Source organism: Catharus ustulatus, chromosome 1 (genome assembly GCF_009819885.2).
Source record: "Catharus ustulatus isolate bCatUst1 chromosome 1, bCatUst1.pri.v2, whole genome shotgun sequence".
Taxonomy (NCBI): Eukaryota; Metazoa; Chordata; class Aves; order Passeriformes; family Turdidae; genus Catharus; species Catharus ustulatus.
The window spans coordinates 97,371,269-97,391,421 of record NC_046221.1 but is presented as its reverse complement, the minus strand read 5'-3'; the positions used below and the strand labels follow the sequence as shown (position 1 = coordinate 97,391,421).

The 20,153-nt window shown below is 40.2% G+C and overlaps 1 protein-coding gene across 1 annotated transcript; it reads left to right on the top strand.

Moving 5' to 3' along the window:
- Nucleotides 1-371: 371 nt before the first annotated feature.
- On the top strand, nucleotides 372-20,075 carry SLC39A6 (solute carrier family 39 member 6). Its single transcript, XM_033064857.1, has 10 exons — nucleotides 372-441; nucleotides 1,724-2,520; nucleotides 3,368-3,548; nucleotides 3,808-3,977; nucleotides 5,234-5,443; nucleotides 7,097-7,166; nucleotides 8,414-8,791; nucleotides 14,000-14,080; nucleotides 16,462-16,652; nucleotides 16,758-20,075. The coding sequence occupies exons 2-10, from the start codon at nucleotides 1,753-1,755 to the stop codon at nucleotides 16,908-16,910; spliced, it is 2,202 nt and encodes a 733-aa protein (XP_032920748.1). The 5' UTR covers nucleotides 372-441; nucleotides 1,724-1,752; the 3' UTR covers nucleotides 16,911-20,075.
- The last annotated feature ends 78 nt before the right edge of the window (nucleotides 20,076-20,153 follow it).

The window sequence follows — 20,153 nt, the reverse complement described above, 5'->3', positions numbered from 1 at the left end:
AGTCCTTGTACAAAACCCTTTCCAGGCCCCAAGGAATGCTGCCCCACCCAGCGCCATCACCAAAGCACCGCTGCCAGCCCTGAATGACTCGTGTTTTCTGGGAAGAGCAGTCCCCTCTGACCCTCATCCTTTTTAACTCTTTGGGGGTTATCCACACGTCCCACGAAACACTAAACCCACACTCCAGTGTTTTCTGAAGCAGGGAGCCCCTCGGGATGCAGCCTTCCTGCCGGGACAGCCTGGCAGGCTCCGGGATCCCCGGGCGCCGTCGAGGCCGCTCGGGCCCCACGTGAGGCGGCCCCGCCCCCGCCGGAGCGGCGCGCGCCGGCCGCCGTACCCGGAAAAGGAAAGGGAAGGGAACGGGAGCCCACGGGTGCGGCGCGGCCGGCGCGGGCGGGCGGTGGCAGTGCGGCTCAGCCCGGCCCGGCGGCGGCGGGAGAGGTAACCTCGGGCTTCTTTTCCTCCCCCTCCTCACCCCTCTCCCTGCGGCGGCCTCTCGTGGCGCGGCGTGTGCCGTGCCCGGGCCCCGCTCAGGGCAGCGCGGGCGGCCGGGGCCGCCTCCGCCCGTGCGGGGTCGCAGCGGCGGCCGGGGGCGCTGAGCGGCTCCTGCGGGTCACAGCCCCCGAGGGGCACGGGCTGGGAGGGAGCACGGTGGAGCCGGGTCTGGTCCTGCCACCCTGCTCCAGCAGGGTCATCCCGGAGCACGTGGCACGGGAGTGCGTCCAGTGAGGGACTCTCCGCACCCTCTCTGGACGGTCTGTTCCAGTGCTCGGTCACCCGCACAGTAAAGTTCTGCCTCATATTCCGGGGCCGCTCCCTGTGCATCAGTTGCTTTGCCTCTTGTCCCATTGCTGGGCACCCCCTGGATCGATCCTCCTGGCACTCCTCCTTCAAATACTGACGGACAATGACGAGGTCCCCTCGCAGCCGTCTCTTTCCAGCTGCGGTGTGGGGTTTTCAGGCTGACTAATATTTCTGGAAACGGAGGTTCTCCGTATCTCCCTGGGAAAGGGCTGAGGCAGCATAGCCCTGCGCGCAGTCTCCATAGGAGTTAATTCGCAGCCCTGCTGGAGTATTTATGGAATGAAGCACACAAACGCTCGCACTTGTGAGCATCTGGTCCACAGCAGGGCTGTCCTGCCTAGTGAAAGGAGCCGTGCCCCACTAATGTTAAAACAAAGACAGAACGTGACAGCATAAAAAAATAAAAATTTTATGGAGTGCTGTAAACACTCGCCCAGCTGGTTTGCCGAAACCTGCGGGAAATCCAGTGATGAAGGGTTGAGAGTTTCGATTTTTAGGCGGGAACATGTAATTCATACGACTTATTCATTGCTAAGAGAGAAATTACAGGACTTCTTTTAAGCACGAGAGAACTCGAATCTAGAACTTAGTTGGTGCACCCTTGAGGGCTCTCGTTGCGTAGCCTGTATTAGCAGTGACTCAGGCAGAGCTAAACAAAAGCAAGCTGGCACCTGGGGAGGTGTTCATGGCCAGTGACCTCATTGTGGCATTCAGCTTCTTCTTTTGCCCGAGGCAACACATCTGGCAGAAGTGCTGAATGTGTAAGAAATTTAAATGTCTCTTGCTGCATTGATACTTCGAGCAGGGTTTGGTTTTGTTTGTTGTGGGTTTTTTTTGTTTAAGCAAATAATGATTGTGTATTACGGAGTACAACGTGATCGGTTTTGTGCAAATTATTTAAATTTTCCTCTTTTTCCAGATTATTTTCACTAATGTAAAGGAACGGCAATGGAGAGTACGGTATCAGTTATTTTCCTTGTATCGTTTTCCATACTGCTGTGTGAAAGTTACCATCATGGAGTGGAGACGGCTACTGTTGTGCATACATCGGAGAGAGCTTTCCCAGAGAAGACAGTGGGTGTCAATACTGACTTGGCAGGACTAATACAGAAGTTGCACCTTCAAGAACTTTTTAATCGTTATGGAGAAAACAACTCTCTGTCAATTGATGGGTTTAGAAAACTGCTACAGAACATTGGTATAGATAAAATGAAAAGGATTAAAATAAGCCACGATCATGATCATGATCATGACCACAGTCACTACCATCACGACCATCATGACCATGACCACGATCATCACTCTCATCATAACCACGTTTCATTGAGTAAAAGCTCTGAGAAGACTGCGTGTCCAAACCATGAATCTGATGCTAGCAAAGACCACAGGAACGGCCACGCAAAGGAGCCTCACAAAGCCGAGAGCATGGAGCGGCAGCAGAACTTTGTGCGCAGCAAGAGCGCGGCTCACGAGATCACGGCGTCCGTCATCACAGCTTCTGCAGGCGGCCACGCCGAGCTCCAGAACGCACAGCCCGGAGAAGTCAAGACGGTTGTTCGTGTGGGTGCAGCTGGCCCTGGGGCCCTTAATGTCACAGGGGGCCGCAATGCCACCGGGTTTGGTGCCACAAAGGCAAATGAATCTCATGCTTCTCTGAAGGAATTGGAGAGAGGGAGCAACCTCTATTCTAAACTGAAAAAACAAAACACTCAAGAGGTGAGGCCGGTTCTGTTGTAGTCTCAGGAATCCAGATCCACCAGGCTTATTTTTCAGGTGCTTATTGTTTACCTGACTGTGAGTTTTGTGCTGTAACAATACCCATAGCCAAACACATGCAAACGACTTTCCTTGGGACTTAACATTGAGGGAATATGGTGTTATATTCACAAGGTTAGTTGTGTTGTAGACATTTTTCTTAAATAGTCAGATCCCTTTCCATTAAAGGCTTTAAAAAGAAAGCAGGATCTTAATGTTTGCGGCCATGCCAGGTAGTTCCAAGTGGATATTGTGTGGCCTGTGATGGTGGGTGCTGAATTCACAAGTTGTTGCTGTGTTCTGCACTGTCGAAGCAGAAGTACTGCTGTTCTTTAAACCCACTGAGACTGTGTGTAGGTTGTACAGTGGGGAGCTATTTACTCAAGGGAGTGTATGTACAACATGCTCTGTACAAGATGTTCCAACATGCTCTGTACAAGATGTTCCACAGTAGTCACTGCTACAGAAAGGGATTAGACCTTGTTAATGCTTCCTTAGGTGGCCTTTAAAACTGGCTGAAAAAAGTGTTAGGCTTTTTCTATTTGTACATTAAAGCATCTGACCCATTTGTGCTGAGAAAGAGTAATAATCATATATCACCTACCCAGACTCCCAAACCAACTGAGGCAGGATTGGGGTGGAAGTACATTTTTTATGAAATGAGTTTGTTACCCATTTTTGAGTTGTGTTGATATAGCTGCTTTCGCGTGGTGCTGCTGCATTTCAATAAAGATGAGATGTGCAGTTCTTTTAAGATGTATCCTGGTATTTTGGTTCTGGTTAATCTCCAAACTATCTCTTTCCACAGTGCTCCAATGCATCCAAACTGATGCAGTCGCATGGAATAGGCACTCAAGTATTGTTGACTGCTACAGAATTTAGTTACCTCTGTCCAGCTCTTATTAATCAGATCGATGGCAAATACTGCATAGTCCATGCTACTAGTGAAAAAGCTGAAACTCCTCCAAAAAGTTACTCTCTGCAAATAGGTAGGCTGCATTTTTTTGTAACATCAGAGCTTAATGGACAAATGTTTGTGTTGGTTATAAATGCAAGACACCTATTTCATAGTTGTAAGAGGTGTTTTCATTTGGCACTCCACCAACATTAGAGAGATATCTCTGTGGCATATCTTTTGTTAAGATCTGATTAATTGAATGATCAAGTGTGTTTGATAACAGAAATGTTAAGCAAACAAAATCATATACAGCAGTTACTTACTTTTGTTACTTTTTCTTTTTTGGCCAGCTTGGATTGGTGGTTTTATATCCATCTCTGTCATCAGCTTTCTTTCCTTGCTGGGTGTTATATTGGTACCATTGATGAATCGAGTATTTTTCAAATTTCTTCTGAGTTTTCTTGTGGCATTGGCTGTGGGGACCTTGAGTGGAGATGCCTTCTTACACCTTCTTCCACATGTAAGTATTAATTACTGTTTCATTAATTGTCTCAAAGCAGAGAATTGACAGCTGTATGTATTAGTGCTCTATTAGTTCATACCCATTTGATGAGTCATTTCTCAATCCTGTTATGCAGGTTGTTTGATAGAAAGGTTTTCCATTTGGAATACCTGTGTTATTAATTTCACAGTCTTTAAAAGTTCAAGAGCTTCATAGCATTATCCCACTCTATTTCCTGCTCTTAGTCATATATGCTACCACATCCCTTTATTGTTCCTTGAATACAAGAACTTTGCATAAATTTTCTTAGTGGTTTATTGCAGTGCTGCCCCCCTCTTTTTTGTTTCTCCAGTTTAATGGAGGACTTTAGAGATAGTGGAAATTGCTCACTGAACACTTTAAAAGTGAAATGAATAAGCAACTATTTTTTGTTACAAGCCACTTATGTTGATAGCTTACCCATTGTGATTTTTTTTAAACCAGAATCCATCACTTCTGAAGTCCTGGGGAAAATACCACTTGATAGATTTTGGAATTGCTGTTATGTAATTGGGACAATGAAAAGGGAATATGATTGCTAAATTTCTGCCTTTCTTGAAGTTCTTAAAGAGATATTCTCCCCCTCCTCCCCTCTCAAAAGTAACTTGTTAAAGCTTTCAAATAAAATGGATAAAAGTGACTTCAGATTCTGTGGTTACCCAGTCCTGCCTGTAATCCACCAGGTGGTTCTTTTTCCTTTCAGTTAATTTTGCATTTTTTGTGTGAGGTTATGTAAATCAAAATACATGTGAATGAGGTGTGTGTAAAAAGGTTTTTTATTTCTGAACACTCCAGTATCCAGTGAGGAGAGGAAAAGTGTCAGACTTTCTTTGAAGAAAGAAATTACAACCATCTTCCTTGTGGAAAAAGTTGTTTGGCATCTATGAAGTGTCTTAGACGGGAAGCTAGCTGATGTGCTGGCTGTGACCACTGCTTAAATGGTGTCAGGAGTTTGTGTGGGGGCAGCTGTACACCTTGGATTAAACTGTCTCTGTGCAACTTCAGTGTGTGGGCCAGTACCAGGCCTATTCTCAGTCTTTGCAATGTATGTTCTTATCAATAAATTTCCAACCAACAGATTCCTTTGTAATTGTTTGAGTCTCTAAGCAGAGCATTTGCCCTGTGGAAATTGTCAAGTCTGGACTCCAGACATGAGGAAAAAGAAAAGTACTTTCTGTTTCTTATATACAGTTCTTCTGAATATAATGACTTTGCCTCTTTTGTTCGCCCCTTAGTCTCATGGAAACCATCACCATCACCACGAAAAGTCTCTGCTTGATCAAAAAGGCTCTATGTACAAGCATCTTGTTTTTCAAAGTACAGAGGAGAGTGCTTACCTGGATTCTACATGGAAAGGACTTACAGCACTGGGAGGCTTGTACTTCATGTTTCTAGTGGAGCATTTGATCACTTTAATAAAGCAATTTAAAGACAAGAAGAAGAAGGTAGGGAGACTATTACTTTGAAGCTCTATTGTATTGCATACTCATTTCTGAAAGCACTTATTAAAAAACCTTCCATGAATATCATATATCTTTCAATTTAATAGCAATGGCTCACTGGATTAGTGTTAGAATTTCATTTTTATTAGGGACACATACACTTCTAAAGTATGTGATAACCTTCTTGTTGTGATCCTTTTATTAAGGATTCTTTGCTATTTCCACAACCAGACGATATAGTACAGGCTTTGACATTGCAGTGAATTGTTTAATAAGCAAATGTCGAGTTGCATCTTTAGTTTTAACAGAGTGATTTAAGAACTCACTTAATTACTGACTTCCTTCTGACATCTTGAGACATTTATAGCTATATGAACTGGTTTTATTATTATTTTAATTCCAATCCTGTATGCAAAAGTTTGCATTGTACAGTTATTGTACTGCTGTTCAGGAAGGCACTTGCACAGACAGGTAAGGGTTGGCAGTAAGTGCTTACATAAATAAGCATCCAAGTGCGTTGTAGAAAGTGACTTTATGGAATAGCATTCCATGAGGAAACAGTCTGTCAAGCCCCTTGGAGCTTTCCTGTCTCTCTCCCCAAAATATGCAATTCTCAGATTGTTTTTATTTGTGCTAGTTTTTATGTGTAAGGTAAATAACTGAATTTTGGCAGGTCATTAGTGCTGGTAACTTGCCAATTACTGGTAACAGTTCTTTAAAGACTAGTGTAGCCAGGAATAAAGAATGATATCAAATTTGACTCAGTAAGAAAGATTAAGCAGAAGTTGGTGATACAATAGAATTACTGAGTGGTTTGAGTTGGAAGGTATCTTAGAGGTCATCTGGTTCCAGCCAATCCTAAGCCTTGCTGAAGAAACCTAGTAAATACTAATTAGTTACTTTAAAAACAGCTAATTGCTAGGCTACCTCAGAGACTGATAATATCTGTTTATTTTTCTCATTAAATTGGTCATTAAGGCAGCAGTCTCACGGCAGATGCCACGTATGCTCTTTGATTGTGGGGAGGCTGTGTTGGTGTGGTTTATGCTGAAGCTGAACTAACTGTGAGATTTCCCTATCTCTAGTTAAATTTATTTGACAGGAAAGAACATAAAGAGTTTGAGCAAAGCAAGAATTTTGTCTCCTCCCGACCACAAGGAATGGATTTCCTGTTGTACTAATTATGCCCTCCTAGATACTGAGTCACTGATTATAAATTGTTGTGATACAGACTTTAGTGTGCAAGGAGAAGAGATTTTACTTGGTTTTCCTTCTGTACATTATTATAAACATACTGACATGATATAAAAGAATTAGTGGAATAAATTACTCACCATTTGATGTGTTTTGCTTCTCAGATGAAAACCTTCTGCTTATTCCTTGTGAAAAATGTAGGGCATTTGTATGTGTGGGTTGGTTTGTTTGTGGTCTTTTTTTGTTTAGTTATGTTTTTTCTCCCCTCCCACGGAGTCTGAGGAACCTCTGTCATTTTATTTTAGTACTTTCCTAATATTCCTCTTTTACACTTTTTATATGGCTTCCATGTTGTCCTCTTTCTGTGCGGGCTGCATAAATGTTGTGAATATAATGTTGTTCATGTATAACCTGAAAAACAAGTAAAATATTCATAACTGCAGTATTTTCTTTTGGAATAAGAAAAAAAATGAAGATGATGGCGAAAGTAAGAAGTTTTCAGCAAATGAAGAAAAGCTGGATACGGATGATCGTAAGTCGAACTAATATCATACAGTTGTTACTTTGTGGCAGCACTGTTTAAAAAACACCTGATAGGTGGCAGCTTGTAGATCTGCTTCTTACTGTAGGTTTGATCACTGCCTATTTGAATTGTTTTCAAAACAAAAACTGTCTGTCTGCTGATATGTAGAGCACTAGGTCTATTTGCTGCTTTCCTTTGAAAAGGATGGGTGGGTTAGAAATAGTGAATTCACAGTTTTGGAACTTCAAGCCTTTTAATTCTGGATTTAGCAGCAGAAGTTGAAGTCGTTCTGTGAAATTTGCAATACAGTGTACCTACTGACTTCTGCACTTCTCTTAGACTGCTAGATGTTATATGCTTGACTCATTATTTAGATTTCTGGGTTTTGATAGTTTGATTGATTATTTATTTATAAGGGTAATATTGCAGAATTCTAGACAATACTTTAAGTTCAACATTCAGAGTGTAAATGACCATGTATCCCAAGATCATGCTTTAAGCCAAAACACCAGACTAGTTACTTGTTAGCTCTTGTTGCTAAAAGAGATGTTCAGTTTTTCAGAGTAATTTTATAACTAATGAAATACTTGTCTGTAATGTAGAAAAAAAAATCTGTATTAATTTAATTGCAGAGGAAGAATTTATCAAGTGTCAGAAAATTAGTTAAAAGAACCAACTGTGCTGTGTCAGCAATATTTATATGAGGATATTTCATGGTCTGTATTGATGACTTCGTTTTTTAGTGTTTATTTTCCAGGTGTTAAACTCAAGTGCCTGTATTTATTTTGAAATATAGACATTTCCAAAATTATCTATAACATAATCTTCTTCTGTATCATTTTTCTTCTGCCCCAAGTAAATGACACATGCTTTTCAGATACTTGGTTTTTCTGAAGCAATTGAACTAACAGTTTTCATGCTGTGAAACTGGGACTTGGAGCCTTTTGCTGTTGTGTTTAAATTGCAGTGAGCCTTAGATGAAAAGATTTTTTGCCTTTTAGGAAGCATTCGTGGCCATAACGGCTGCTTCAGCACTAGGCAACAGAAACTAAAAGTTTTCCTTTGAGGTATTGGGAATTATCTCTGAAATCTGAGTAAGTTGTAGAAACGTTTCAAGGAAATCTTTTGGTTCAAGATACTGGATTATCAGTCTCTAAACTACTTTAGGGCTTCACATAGTCAAACTATTTATTGTATCTTTGCTTCTTAGGTGATTTTAAAAATGTGTAACGTTGTACTCTGGGTTTTTGTAACAGGGCCTGAGGGCTATCTAGGGGTAGACTCTCAAGATCCATCAACCTTCATTTCTCAGCAGCCAACTGTACAAGAGGAAGAAGAAGTGATGATAGCTCATTCTCATCGAGAGGAGGTTGACAATGAATATGTGTCCAGGGGCTGTAGAAACAAGTGCCATTCTCACTTGCACGATACTCTAGGACAGACAGATCATCTAAGTCACCATCACCATGACTACCATCACATTCTGCACCACCATCATCATCAAAACCATCATCCCCACAGTCACAGTCAGCGCTACTCGCGCGAAGAACTGAAGGACGCAGGGATAGCGACTCTGGCGTGGATGGTGATCATGGGAGATGGGCTACACAATTTTAGTGATGGACTGGCGATTGGTAAGTGCTAACTTGGATGCTGCAGCTTTTTTGGATGTGAAGGTAGTGAAATCTTCTAGCTGTCTCTTACCTCTGTTAGGGTTTCGCTAATTAGCAGAGGGGCTTTGAAGCCTAAACTTTTTTCTGAGAGCATCATATTAATGAGTAAGAAAAATCTTCAGTTTAACAACCTGGAGGTAAGTGATTTATGGAAGAGAAATTATGTGTTTGCAGCTGTGTTTCTGTAGACAATCTATACACTGGGTTTAATTTACTGCTTTTGAAGAGTTAAAGCTAACATTTTTCAAATGGTTTATAAAAAATGTTTAAAGAGTTTCTGTTTCAGTGCCTGCAGGTGCTCAGCAATGTTTAAAATTTTAATTGTTTTTAGGACAAGCTTGTCTTTTTTTGTCACATACAAAGTAACCGTGTTTTTTTCACTTCAGTCAGGCCACTGATATCATTGGCTTTTTTTCGTCTTTTTCATCTTCTCTTCTGATGCAGTAAGGTCAGGTTCTGTACTTGGCATATCTGTCTGCCTGCCTGTATAGGCCCTGGTTACACATCAGTGTTCCTCCAGAGCACTAATGGGTAGGGAGATAAGGCCCTGGTTTCAATCTGTTTTAGCCTGAATTTGTTTTCTGAAACTGTGGTCATAATATAGTCAAAACCTCAAAACCTAGAGCTGAGCATAGTAGTCCATTAAAAAAAAATTGAACAGATATAAACAGTTATTGAACTTGTAAACAAAACATTTATCTTTTTGTTCCTGTTTAGTTCATGGCCCTGTTTTTCCCTTCATGCTTGTAGTTGCTCTTTTTTTTGTAGTCTTTTTTTGATAATGCTTCAGTGAGAATATTTCTTCATCACAAAAATAGTAGATTGAATGTTTTTTTTCAGACTTCTGTCTGGGAGGTCAGATTTGGAAACTCTGTCATGTTTTTCCTAGCAGGAGAACTAGACTACAGGTATATTGAATTTAAAAGGTTAAAGTAAGTTACAGAAAGTGAAGTCAAATCAATAATCTTCAGTACTTACACTAATCTTTTCTGATCTTGACTATTGTATTTAAGACTAATCTTTACAGGTATTGGATTCATTTCCAGGCTGTTTAGCATACTGGAGGCAGTTCAGCAGTATCAGTCTTTCTGTAAATTTTATTGTAGGAAAAAATTCGTTCTTGTTTGAAGAGGAAACCAAATAATAACTATTTTCTCACAGCAATATTTGCAGTTGTTCAGATTCAGTCAATTCAAACTGTAATGTGAAAAGAGACTTTCTGATTTAATCTCGTTTTTGATGGAAGTTGAAGCATGAAATGTAAATTTTTGAGCAGATCAGTAGTGAAAAATGTGGTAGAAGGAAGATTTGCATACAAATGACACAGAATCAATTACCTCTTGGCATTAGGGAGATTTGGGAAGGAGCTATGACTTTACAGTTATGAAGGGAAAAGTATGAGAAAGGTTAATAAAGGCTTATTGAACAAGTGAGAGCAATAGCTTTCAGAAGTCCTGCTGTGTAGCTTGTTCAGGCTAATGGAAATACGGGTTTCTTTTGAGTTCTGTATGTACTTAAAAGTATTATGGGAAAACATCAATTTGATGGTGTTGTGAAAATGCCAATGCTACTTGTGTAGTAGTTCATCTGTATTTTAAAGACGTGAACACTTCTGTAAAGACAGCTTTAGCCAGCATAACCCTTCATCTAAGTTCATTTGCTTCGTGTGATTTGTTATTCATAAGTTCTATCAGTTACTTTTCTCCTCAGATCTGTTGTGCTAATTATGTAGGAGCAAGATTTAAAAATGCTTTTTTTTATTAAGGCTGTTGCATCTGACTCATTTGTGCAAAATGCTCATCTGTGATTTGAACTTTTATGTGTAATTACAACTAAATAAGTAAAATGCAGAACACTATTTTTACACTAGTCTTGCATACATATTTTTTTTAGCTTTTGAGAGAAGTCATGTCTTAGAAGTATATTTTAAGATAAATCGGCATCTTGAGAGGAGATAATGCCAGATATATTAATTTCATCTTCAGGTTTGTTAACATTTCAGGACTTCTTTTTAGCAGTGAAAACATAAAAAGAGATATTCTTGATATTTAAGCTTGTACTTTGATTACTTCTTATTTTTCCTCTTTGAACTTCATAAGATTTGAGTTTGCCATGGTCTTGTCTAAAGCTCTAGTGTTTGGTGTGTCACCTTAGCCCTTACTTTCTCCTGCTTTCCCCTAAATTTGCTGTTGGTGCCATCTCTTTTATCTAGATCATTAGTAAAGATACTGAAGAAAATGGGTTGCAGTTTTTGTCCTGGTGAGCTCTACTTCTTACAAGCCACCTGGCCTTGTTAGTCCAGCAGTCCAGTCAATGGGCTAGCCCATATTTCCTCTTTGCCCAGATAAGACTGCTATAGGAGATGGTGTCAGAAATCCTACTAAAGTTCTGTTATATTCACTACCTGTATGGTTAATTTTCTCCTCAAGCTGGATGCAGCTTTTAAGAGGATATTCCATATGATCTTTTCAGGAACTGAATGACACTGACTGCTCCTGAGTCCTGCTTTTTACCTTTCTTAAAGATGGGAATAATGTTATCCTTTCCCCAGAGTTCCAGTGGGGCCTTCTATAGCCATGGTTTTCCACATATGAATTGACAGCAGCTTTTTAGTCACACTAATCCCATCCTGGGATGCACCTGAGCATTTCCAGTTTTTTCTGCATTTCTCGGAACTGTTGCTTCTGTGGTTTGCTGTCCCTTTCTGGAAGGGAGCTGGGATCTGGCTTTGTTGACAAAGACTGAGATGAAGGCTGTGCTGATGCTTTGCCTCGTTACGTCTACTGCTTATTTTGCTTCCTCATCTATTAACAGACCTGAATTTTTAATGAACACTGTTTCTCAGCTAACATTCTTACAGAACTGTTTCTTGTTATCCTTGGAGTCTTGTTAGTTTTAGATCAAGCTGGGCTTTGGTCTTCCTCCCTTTTGTTCCACTCCTTTTAGCTTCTTTGTTGCCAGTCTTTGTGCTTCCTTTTTGAATCCTAATTTATTAGGACACACTGCTTATCTGGGCACATCTTCTGCAAGTGTTCCTGCACAAACAGGCTTGTTTGTTTGTGCATCTCTGCGTTTTACAAACTGGCCACCCCTTCTGGGCACATCCCTTTTGACTGATTCCCAGGGTATTCTACACTGCAATTCCTTAAATAAGTCAAAGTCTGCTTTGTTAAAGCCTAGAGTCCTAATTTTGCTTCTTCCTCTTCCAGCCGCCTCCTGTGTCCTGAACTCGGTTACCTCACGCTCACAAAGATGTAAATTTTTGCTGTATTTGCCATTGGTGTTTCCTTGTTTTTGAGCAGCAGGTCAATTTACAATGCTAATCCTGGCTGGCTTTTGTGTCATCTGTAGTAGGAAACCATTACCAATAAAATTACGGAACATCCTGGTTTGTGTGCCCAGTACTGTTACCTCCACAGCTGAAGATTCTCTGTGTGAATGGTGATGTCTTGTGCTCATAGGTAGTCTTATCCACCATCTTTCCTTGGTTAGATGATTTGTAACCTTATTCCTTTGCATTACTCTGATTGACCAAGAGGCTGAATAGACACGTGGAACTGCAGTTCACACGTACTTTTATACTGGAGCTCTCTGTGGTCAAGGAACCCCTTAATGGAGGTAGCCGAAAAAACCCCAAAGTGAATTTTAGTCTGTCCCTGTAGCAGTTGGTATCTATCCATGATACCAGACAAGCTTTGGTTGTAGCTCCACAGCATCATTCAGGCAGGCTCTGGGCAACCCTGGACTTCCCTGGGCAACAGGTCAGCAGGTCTGTCTTTGTCCTGCATGGGAGGGAATCTCCTATCACTAAAAAAAAAAAAATCTCTTCTTTCTCTTTGTACTTCGTATCTGATGTACTGAACTTCTGGGCAAGGCAGGACTCATTTATCCTCGCACTGCTGCCAGGGTCATGACCATGTTCTTTAGATCAGTAGCTGCAGCGGGGACAGAAAGTTCTTCCTGTTGCCAGACTTTACTGTTTTCAAATATTACTCATCTCAGAGTTCATGTTTCCTGTTCCCGTTCCAGTGCTACTTTGGTCTTGCCTTCCTCTTTAGTCTGATGAGCTTTGGCTTTTGCTTCTGTAGAACCTCTTCTGAAGACCCTCTTGATCCTGTTTGTTACCGCTCATCCAAAGGTGCCTGCTCATCACTTCCTGCTCATCCTCTTTCTTGGATGCCACAGCACACATCCCAGACATAATATTGCTGCTGCTGCTGTTATCACTTCATGGAGGAGCATCAGTCATTTCTTGCACCTGGATAGCCGTGTCTCCCTCAAGAATGAGGTCAGCATGTAGTTTGCCCAGTGAAAAGAAGGGATTGTCTCCAGTGGAGTGATTGTCGTTGTAGTGCTTCCTCTGGGTCCCTTGTGTGCCAGCCACTGTGACATGGCTTTGTGCCTCCTTCACTGCTTGTTGGCAGCATCTTGTTAGCTGGCAGGCTCCTGGTAGCAGCTGAAGAGGAAGCTGGATGTGGCTCTACATCCTTGGAGAGGCTCTCCATGCAGCTGGGGACCTGACAGGCCGTGTGTGAGCTGTGGTGCAGCTCTGCAGCCCTGACTGTGCTGTGTCCTCCTGAGCTGCTGCCAAACAAGAAGAATGGCAAGGAATGAGAGAAGCAGAGAAGATGAGAAAAACTAGTCCAACAGTCCTCCTCTAAGGGGTTTTTGTGGTTTTGGGGCTTTTTTTTCTCTACTTGAAAGCAGGCTGCTGTGGTATTTACTTAAAAGTAAGCTGCTTAGAAGTTGATCTCTCACTGTTGATTTCATAACCTCTATTATTGTTGTCTTGACTTTCTTAAGGTGTCTTTCAGGTGCAGTTAAGCTGCTTTGTTCCCTTTGTATCTTTAAAAAAAAAAGTATTTTTGGATGGTATTTCTATTTGTTGCATTTTTTCGGAAGGGTTGTGTTGTTGAAATGTATTTGGCTTAGTTCAGAAATAAGGTAGTGAAATGTGATTTACTTTAATAGCAAGATTCTGAAGAAGAATTTTTCAACTTAAGAATCATAAACAACTGTTCAGTTAAAGTTTAAATGCTTCTATGAAGAAAAGTTTGAGTGGAATATATGTCCTAATATGACACAAGCATGTGCAACAATGCTTCTGCTCTTGATGTCTGAATATGTGGTAATGTTTTGTTTGCTTTTTTTTCCCGTGTCTCTTCATAGGAGCAGCCTTTACTGAAGGGTTTTCTAGTGGTTTAAGCACTTCTGTGGCTGTATTTTGCCATGAATTGCCTCATGAGCTAGGTAAGACCCCAGCATTTCCTTATGGCGCATGTGTATGTACTTACAGGTGCATGTGGGAGAATAAAATTTGATCAGAAAACTTCATCTGTATCAGATTGTCTATTCAAGGATACTTCTGATTAAATTAAAGACTGTTTAACCATTTCTTATCTGAATTAATAGTTTAAAAATCTGACTACTTCAACTACTTAGTTTAAAACTGTCTCTTGCAATTACACCTTTTTCTGTCTACTTTAGTGGTAGTTTTTATTCTCCTTGTATATAACACAACTTGTGAATTGCAGGGGAATGCGTGACAGAATTTGCTTTTCTCACATCTCTCCTTAATTTTATTCTCGTGCTTGTGCTGCTAAAAAGGAAGTCATGATTAGTCAAAGTACTTTCTGCACAACACTTGCTGCTTTCTCATTAAGTCTTGCGAAGAACTGCTGTAGCTCTAAATTGAACTTGAAATGACTTGGAAATCTTTCTGGAATCAGTTTGTCTTTCAAGCCCAAGTGACTTAAATTTGGTGTGCAGTCCCATGAGAGATTATTGTCGTGTCTTACAATATGAGTTCAGTATTTGGCCCCTTTGAAGGGCAGCTGGTGAGAGCAGGGTAGATGTGCTTAGTCGAACTCGAGACGAAGCTGCTATTTCCAGTTGTCAAATAATTTTGGATGTGCAACTAGTGTTTATTTCTTAGCTGTAATGATCACAGTCATACTTGGTGCATAGAATGAAAGAATTTTTTTAAGGTTTAATTCCCCAGAGGGGAGAACATTCAGTTTCATTTAATGGAGCTTGTAAACTGGTATGTGTAAACATTAAACTCTCTCTATATAAACAGTTTGATATATTTGTACAGTAATGTTATACAGAAATACGTTATTGTGGAGAAAAGATACCTGATTTTATGGGTTAGGAGGAATTGAGTCTTGTTCATAGTAATCATGGAACTTGTATTAATTACACATACTGAATGTTGTTAATTCAGATATAAGAAGTACGTTCATCTTATGAACCTGATAATTTTAGATTCAACTGTTCTGTTGGTTTTAGAAATAAGAAAAATATTTTAACATTTAAATCATACTTCTTTAATCAGAACAGAAAACTTGATAGGAAATACCTTCTTTACCAGAGGACATGAAGTGGCATAGGGAAATTGAAAAAAGTGTGACTAGTTGAGGTTCGCTGGGAATAAAATTGTATTGTTGTTAATGCTAAGCAATGTTTTTTATTATACCAGTTCATCTTAATTGCAGTAGCTTGTAGGAAAAGCTGTTGTAACAAATTACTCAAATCAGCTTTGAAAATCACTTTTGTTTACTTTAACTGGAGATAACTTACAAAGAATCCATTTTATTTTCAAATAATAAGCTTATATTACTCTGGTTTAGAAAAAATATGTTCTGAATTGCAGAAAATCTGTTTCTGGCTGGTGGCCTATCATTCCTTCAAGAAAAAATAAGACGTTAAGGATAATTTGCAGAAATTAATAAAGAAATTATTTTAAATGTATAACATAGATTAAAAGTACAAAGAGCGATTACAGGATAATAAATTGAATATGCAATTGAGTGGGAATATTTTATATTAGGAACATTCAGGCATATCAGGTACTGCAGCATTTTACAGTGATGGTTTAAATTCAAACTGCTTGAGGATATAAGGCTATTAGAGACCATCCAAAGGAGGGGTATGAAGATGGTGGAGGGCCTTGAGGGAAACCATTTGAGGAGTGACCAAGATCACTTGGTCTGTTCAGCCTGGAGGAGACTGAGGGAAGACCTCATTGCGCTCTACAGCTTTCTCATGAGGGGAAGGCAAGGGGCAGGCGCTGGTCTCTTCTCTCCTGTGACAGGACCCAAGGGAATGGCCTAAAGTTGTGTCAGGAAAGGTATAGGTTGGATATTGGGAAAAGATTCTTCAGCCAGATGGTGTTTAGGCACTGGAATGGGCTCCCCAGGGAGTGCTTACAGCACCAAGGCTGAGTGTTCAAGGAATGTTTGGACAATGCTCTCAGGCACATGGTGTGATCTTGGGGCTGTTCTGTGCAGGACCAGGAGTTAGACTTGATGATCCTTGTGGGTCCTTTCCATGTCAGGATGTTCTGTGATTCAGAAAAAAGCTGCTTCTTTCAAAAATGTCAAGACTTAAAAGTGATAAACTTAAAATATTTGCTGCTGTATTGTTCATGTGCACCCTTGGAGTTTCTGTCCCTCAGTGGTTTCTGATTTTATGAAGGAAAAAAAAATAAGGCAAATGACAGCATGAAAGTAGCTTAGTAATCCTGTAAGTAAGAGAACTGTAAATAAGACAACACTGCAGTACTTACCCAAGGATGAAAACTTTATTTTTGGTTTTTTTTGGTTTTTTTTTTTTTTTTTCCTGTTCAGGAGATTTTGCTGTCCTTCTAAAAGCTGGTATGACTGTCAAGCAAGCTGTGCTTTATAACGCTCTGTCAGCTATGCTGGCCTATCTTGGTATGGCAACTGGGATCCTTATTGGTCATTATGCAGACAATGTTTCCATGTGGATATTTGCACTTACAGCTGGCTTGTTCATGTATGTGGCTCTTGTGGATATGGTAAGTGCCTAGACCTATTTGAATTTTGTATGACACAGCTTAAGAATTAATGATTTGAGGCAGCTGTTTCTTTTGAAGGCATTTAACAGTTTCTTGTTTGCTTAGGTACCTGAAATGCTCCACAATGATGCCAGTGACCATGGATGTAGCCGGTGGGGATACTTCCTGTTACAGAATGCTGGGATTCTCCTGGGTTTTGGGATAATGCTGCTTATCTCAGTATTTGAACATAAGATTGTATTCAGCATAAACTTGTAATCCTGGTTGCCAGGAGGACACCATGGTGTTAAATTATAAGTGGTAGGGTTTTTTTTTTCTACAAATTTCCTTATTGGAAAGGTACGTTTGATATAGGGTAGATTTTTTTATTGGTGTGCTTTGTTTTTATGTACTTCCCCTCCCTTCTGACCTGATAGACAGAAACACTGTAAAGTTTGGGGTTTGTTGGGGGTTTATTTGTTTGTTTTTAATTGTGTTTTTTTTAACTTGGGATTTAGCATTGCTTATGGTACTGTGGAAAGTGGTACTTAGTAAAACATGGCCAAATCTATATTATTTGTATTGTTTGGGGGATTAGGCTGGGTTTTTTTACTGAATTTATTTACTGTATGTAATTATATGCAATGTTTTTTACTTCAGTGTTTTTTTTGGTTTAAAGAAGTAAAATAAAAGTGGTTTTTATTTTAGCACAATTAAAATCAGTGGATACAAAGCACAGTGAGCAAAGTAAAACAAGAACAAGACGTAATGGTTAGCATGTGTTTATTGGTAAAAACTCATCTTTTCTGCATCCACCTGGTTTATATGGAAAGGCAGATAAGTCCATTTCATCCTTATAGTGCTGGTTCTCTCAGTAGCTTGTGGATGCCTGTGTCCTGGTTTCTGCTCCCAACAAATTAATGTAAAACCATGGTCTAAGTGTTTACATCAAATGTTTAGCTTGTTTCATCTCTTCTGATATGAGTTGCTCTTCACTGGTTTCTCAAATCAGCAAAAGTCCAGCTCTTAAATTGCCAAAGCTTTAATATATGTGAATTCCATCAAAAAGACTTTAAAAGCAGTGCTGTACTTACTGTTCAGAACTTACACTGCCTGAAGTGACAAAGGTGTATTAAAGCCTGTTTTGATATCAAGGGGGAGGAGTGCTACACGCTTAGATAAACAGTCATTTCCTACAACAACTTCCTAAAGTCAAGTGTTGATTTACTTTAGGAAAATGAGCTGAGTGGGAGAGCTGCCTACTTCTAGTTCAGTGCACACAACCTGTGCTATATTTTTTGCAAGAACTAAAGCTGAGAAATCCAAAATACCAACATTTATTTGGTAGCATATCTAGAGAAACAGTGTGTTAAGGATAAGTGTATACTTAAGTATGTAGTTTCAGCCTACATTCTTAATATGTTTAACCACCCTGAATGTCACTGAAGGAGGAAGGTTGATAAAACCAATAGCAAAATAAATTCTGCATTTGCAGGGAAGGTGAACATGTCAAAGTTGTTTAATGATGAATAAATAATGGAATTATGCTAGCTAGCTTTAAAAATCCCAGAAATAAAATAATTAGAACCTGTTTCTCATCCACTGCATCAAATCATCAGCTGAATAAAAAGCTTGAATAAGAGAAATGTTTGATAATATTGTGTATGACAGGTTAAAACTGTTTGTTGGTCTGTCCTACAGTGGAAGCCAGGAACTATTCTATCACCTCAGAAAATTGATGTTTTCAATTAAGTGAGAGGTTTGAGGTTTTTTTTAGGAGTTGAGAAATGGGTACCACAGGTTTTTTTGCAGCCAGTGGACTATTGGCTTCTCCTCCTTCAGCCTTTCCTCAGGTTAGCAAGGTTGATACTTACTTTTCTGCTCGCATTGATGAAATCCTGTTCTGCGCCTCCTTTGAAGTCAGGGGTTACAAAGGTGTATTTCCTTCAGCTTTCCTAATGCATCCCTGTGTCCTAGCAGGCTTTTTAGGGCTTGGGCACAGTGTTTACCTGTGGTGTGGTAAAACTCCATAAATGCAGTGCACTTCAGCCCATAGGCCTTCCACCTCCTGCATGCAATCCTGGCTGCTACAGGAATTGGGCATCTCTATAGTCCTGGGGGATTTCAGACTTGGATAACCTCAGTTTGCTTTTAATTTTTCACTGCTGGTTTCTGTTAGCCTACAACCATAATAGCAGTCCAGTAGCTGGACTTCTCTTGTCTGGATATGACACAGGAAGTAGGAAGGTAGCTTACTGTTGTTCAAAAGATTTTTAAGATCAATGACTAAATTATGGAGATAAATCTACAAATTTCAGTGTTTCCTGTGGGTTCTTGGCTGGCTTTTGATGTACTCAACTGACATTAAAATATCCACATATCAAAACACATTGCTAATTTAAGAATAAGAAAAATGAATTGCCTTTCATGCAGTGGGCATGTGGGCAGAAATGGTTCTATCCTGTACACAAGCATATTCCACCCATTCAGTGCTCTTCAATCATTGATGGAGAAATGTCCGTGACAGGCAGCTAACTGATAACTGAGAAGGATACTTGCTGTAGTTTTGTAGCAGCAGGATGACAAAAGGTTGGTTGTTCTTTTTGTTTGTTTTGAGCTGGTTTGTTTTGTTGTTTCACTTTGTCAGCCTTATAAAGTAGAACCTGAATCTGTTGCAGTGTACTCCTGATGGAAATACTCATGATTTGGCAAACTGGTGGGGCAGAGGTTCCAAGTAGCCCTTTATTTTTATGTATACATTTTTGTGCTGCAGTTATTAATGTGCCTGGATACTCTGGATGATAAATGCAAGTGTCTGTTTTGTGTATCCATCTGTAGATAATAATGGTACATACCTTAATTTTTGTGCTGTTACAGCTGCCTTTAGTGCCTGTGCTAGATGTGGGTAAACAGAATAGGCGAACAGTGCTGGAATCAATTTTGTTTTGGTTTTTTTTCTGTGACATATTCTTCTAATGGTTTTCGCCTGTATTTGTACTGAAGAGGTGTCACGTTTCTTTGGGCAGCAGGAGTCAGAGCAAAGGTGTGGAGGTTCTCAAGTTCTCCGCTGCCTGGCCTGTGGGGGTCAGGTGCTGGTTCGGTTTCTCTGCATCTTTTGTGCCTAATTGTGATGCCACGTGTGTTGTGCGAACGCAACTCTTTTATGCTGCTATAAAACACAGCCCAGGCTGAAACGGAATTCAAAGGCTGAAAGGGAATTCACAGAGGCTCTCCTGCTGCCTGAACTGAGACACTAGTGCAATGAACATCTCTGTGGGAAAACTAGGTCGTTCTGTTTTCCACAGGCAGGAAGCAAAAAGATGTTTTAATGGGATGTTTGGGGGGTTTTTTTTGGTTTTTTTTAATTTAAAGCAGGTTTATATATGGTCACTGTAGCTGTTGCTGTATTGCTGTATGCTAGAGAAAATAAACCGCTGAACCAAACCCCAGGCGTCTGAGCGCTGTTCTCAGTGATGCAGATACGGCGAAAGATGTTATAGCCGAGAAAAGAAGGAAAAAAAG

Bases quoted from the DNA above. Each gene is read 5' to 3' on its own strand.
- SLC39A6 (XM_033064857.1), top strand. From the start codon at position 1,753: ATGGAGAGTACGGTATCAGTTATTTTCCTTGTATCGTTTTCCATACTG. The intron at 7,167-8,413 runs GTAAGTCGAACT...TTTTTGTAACAG, and splicing joins AAAGCTGGATACGGATGATC to GGCCTGAGGGCTATCTAGGG. The intron at 14,081-16,461 runs GTAAGACCCCAG...TTTCCTGTTCAG, and splicing joins TGAATTGCCTCATGAGCTAG to GAGATTTTGCTGTCCTTCTA.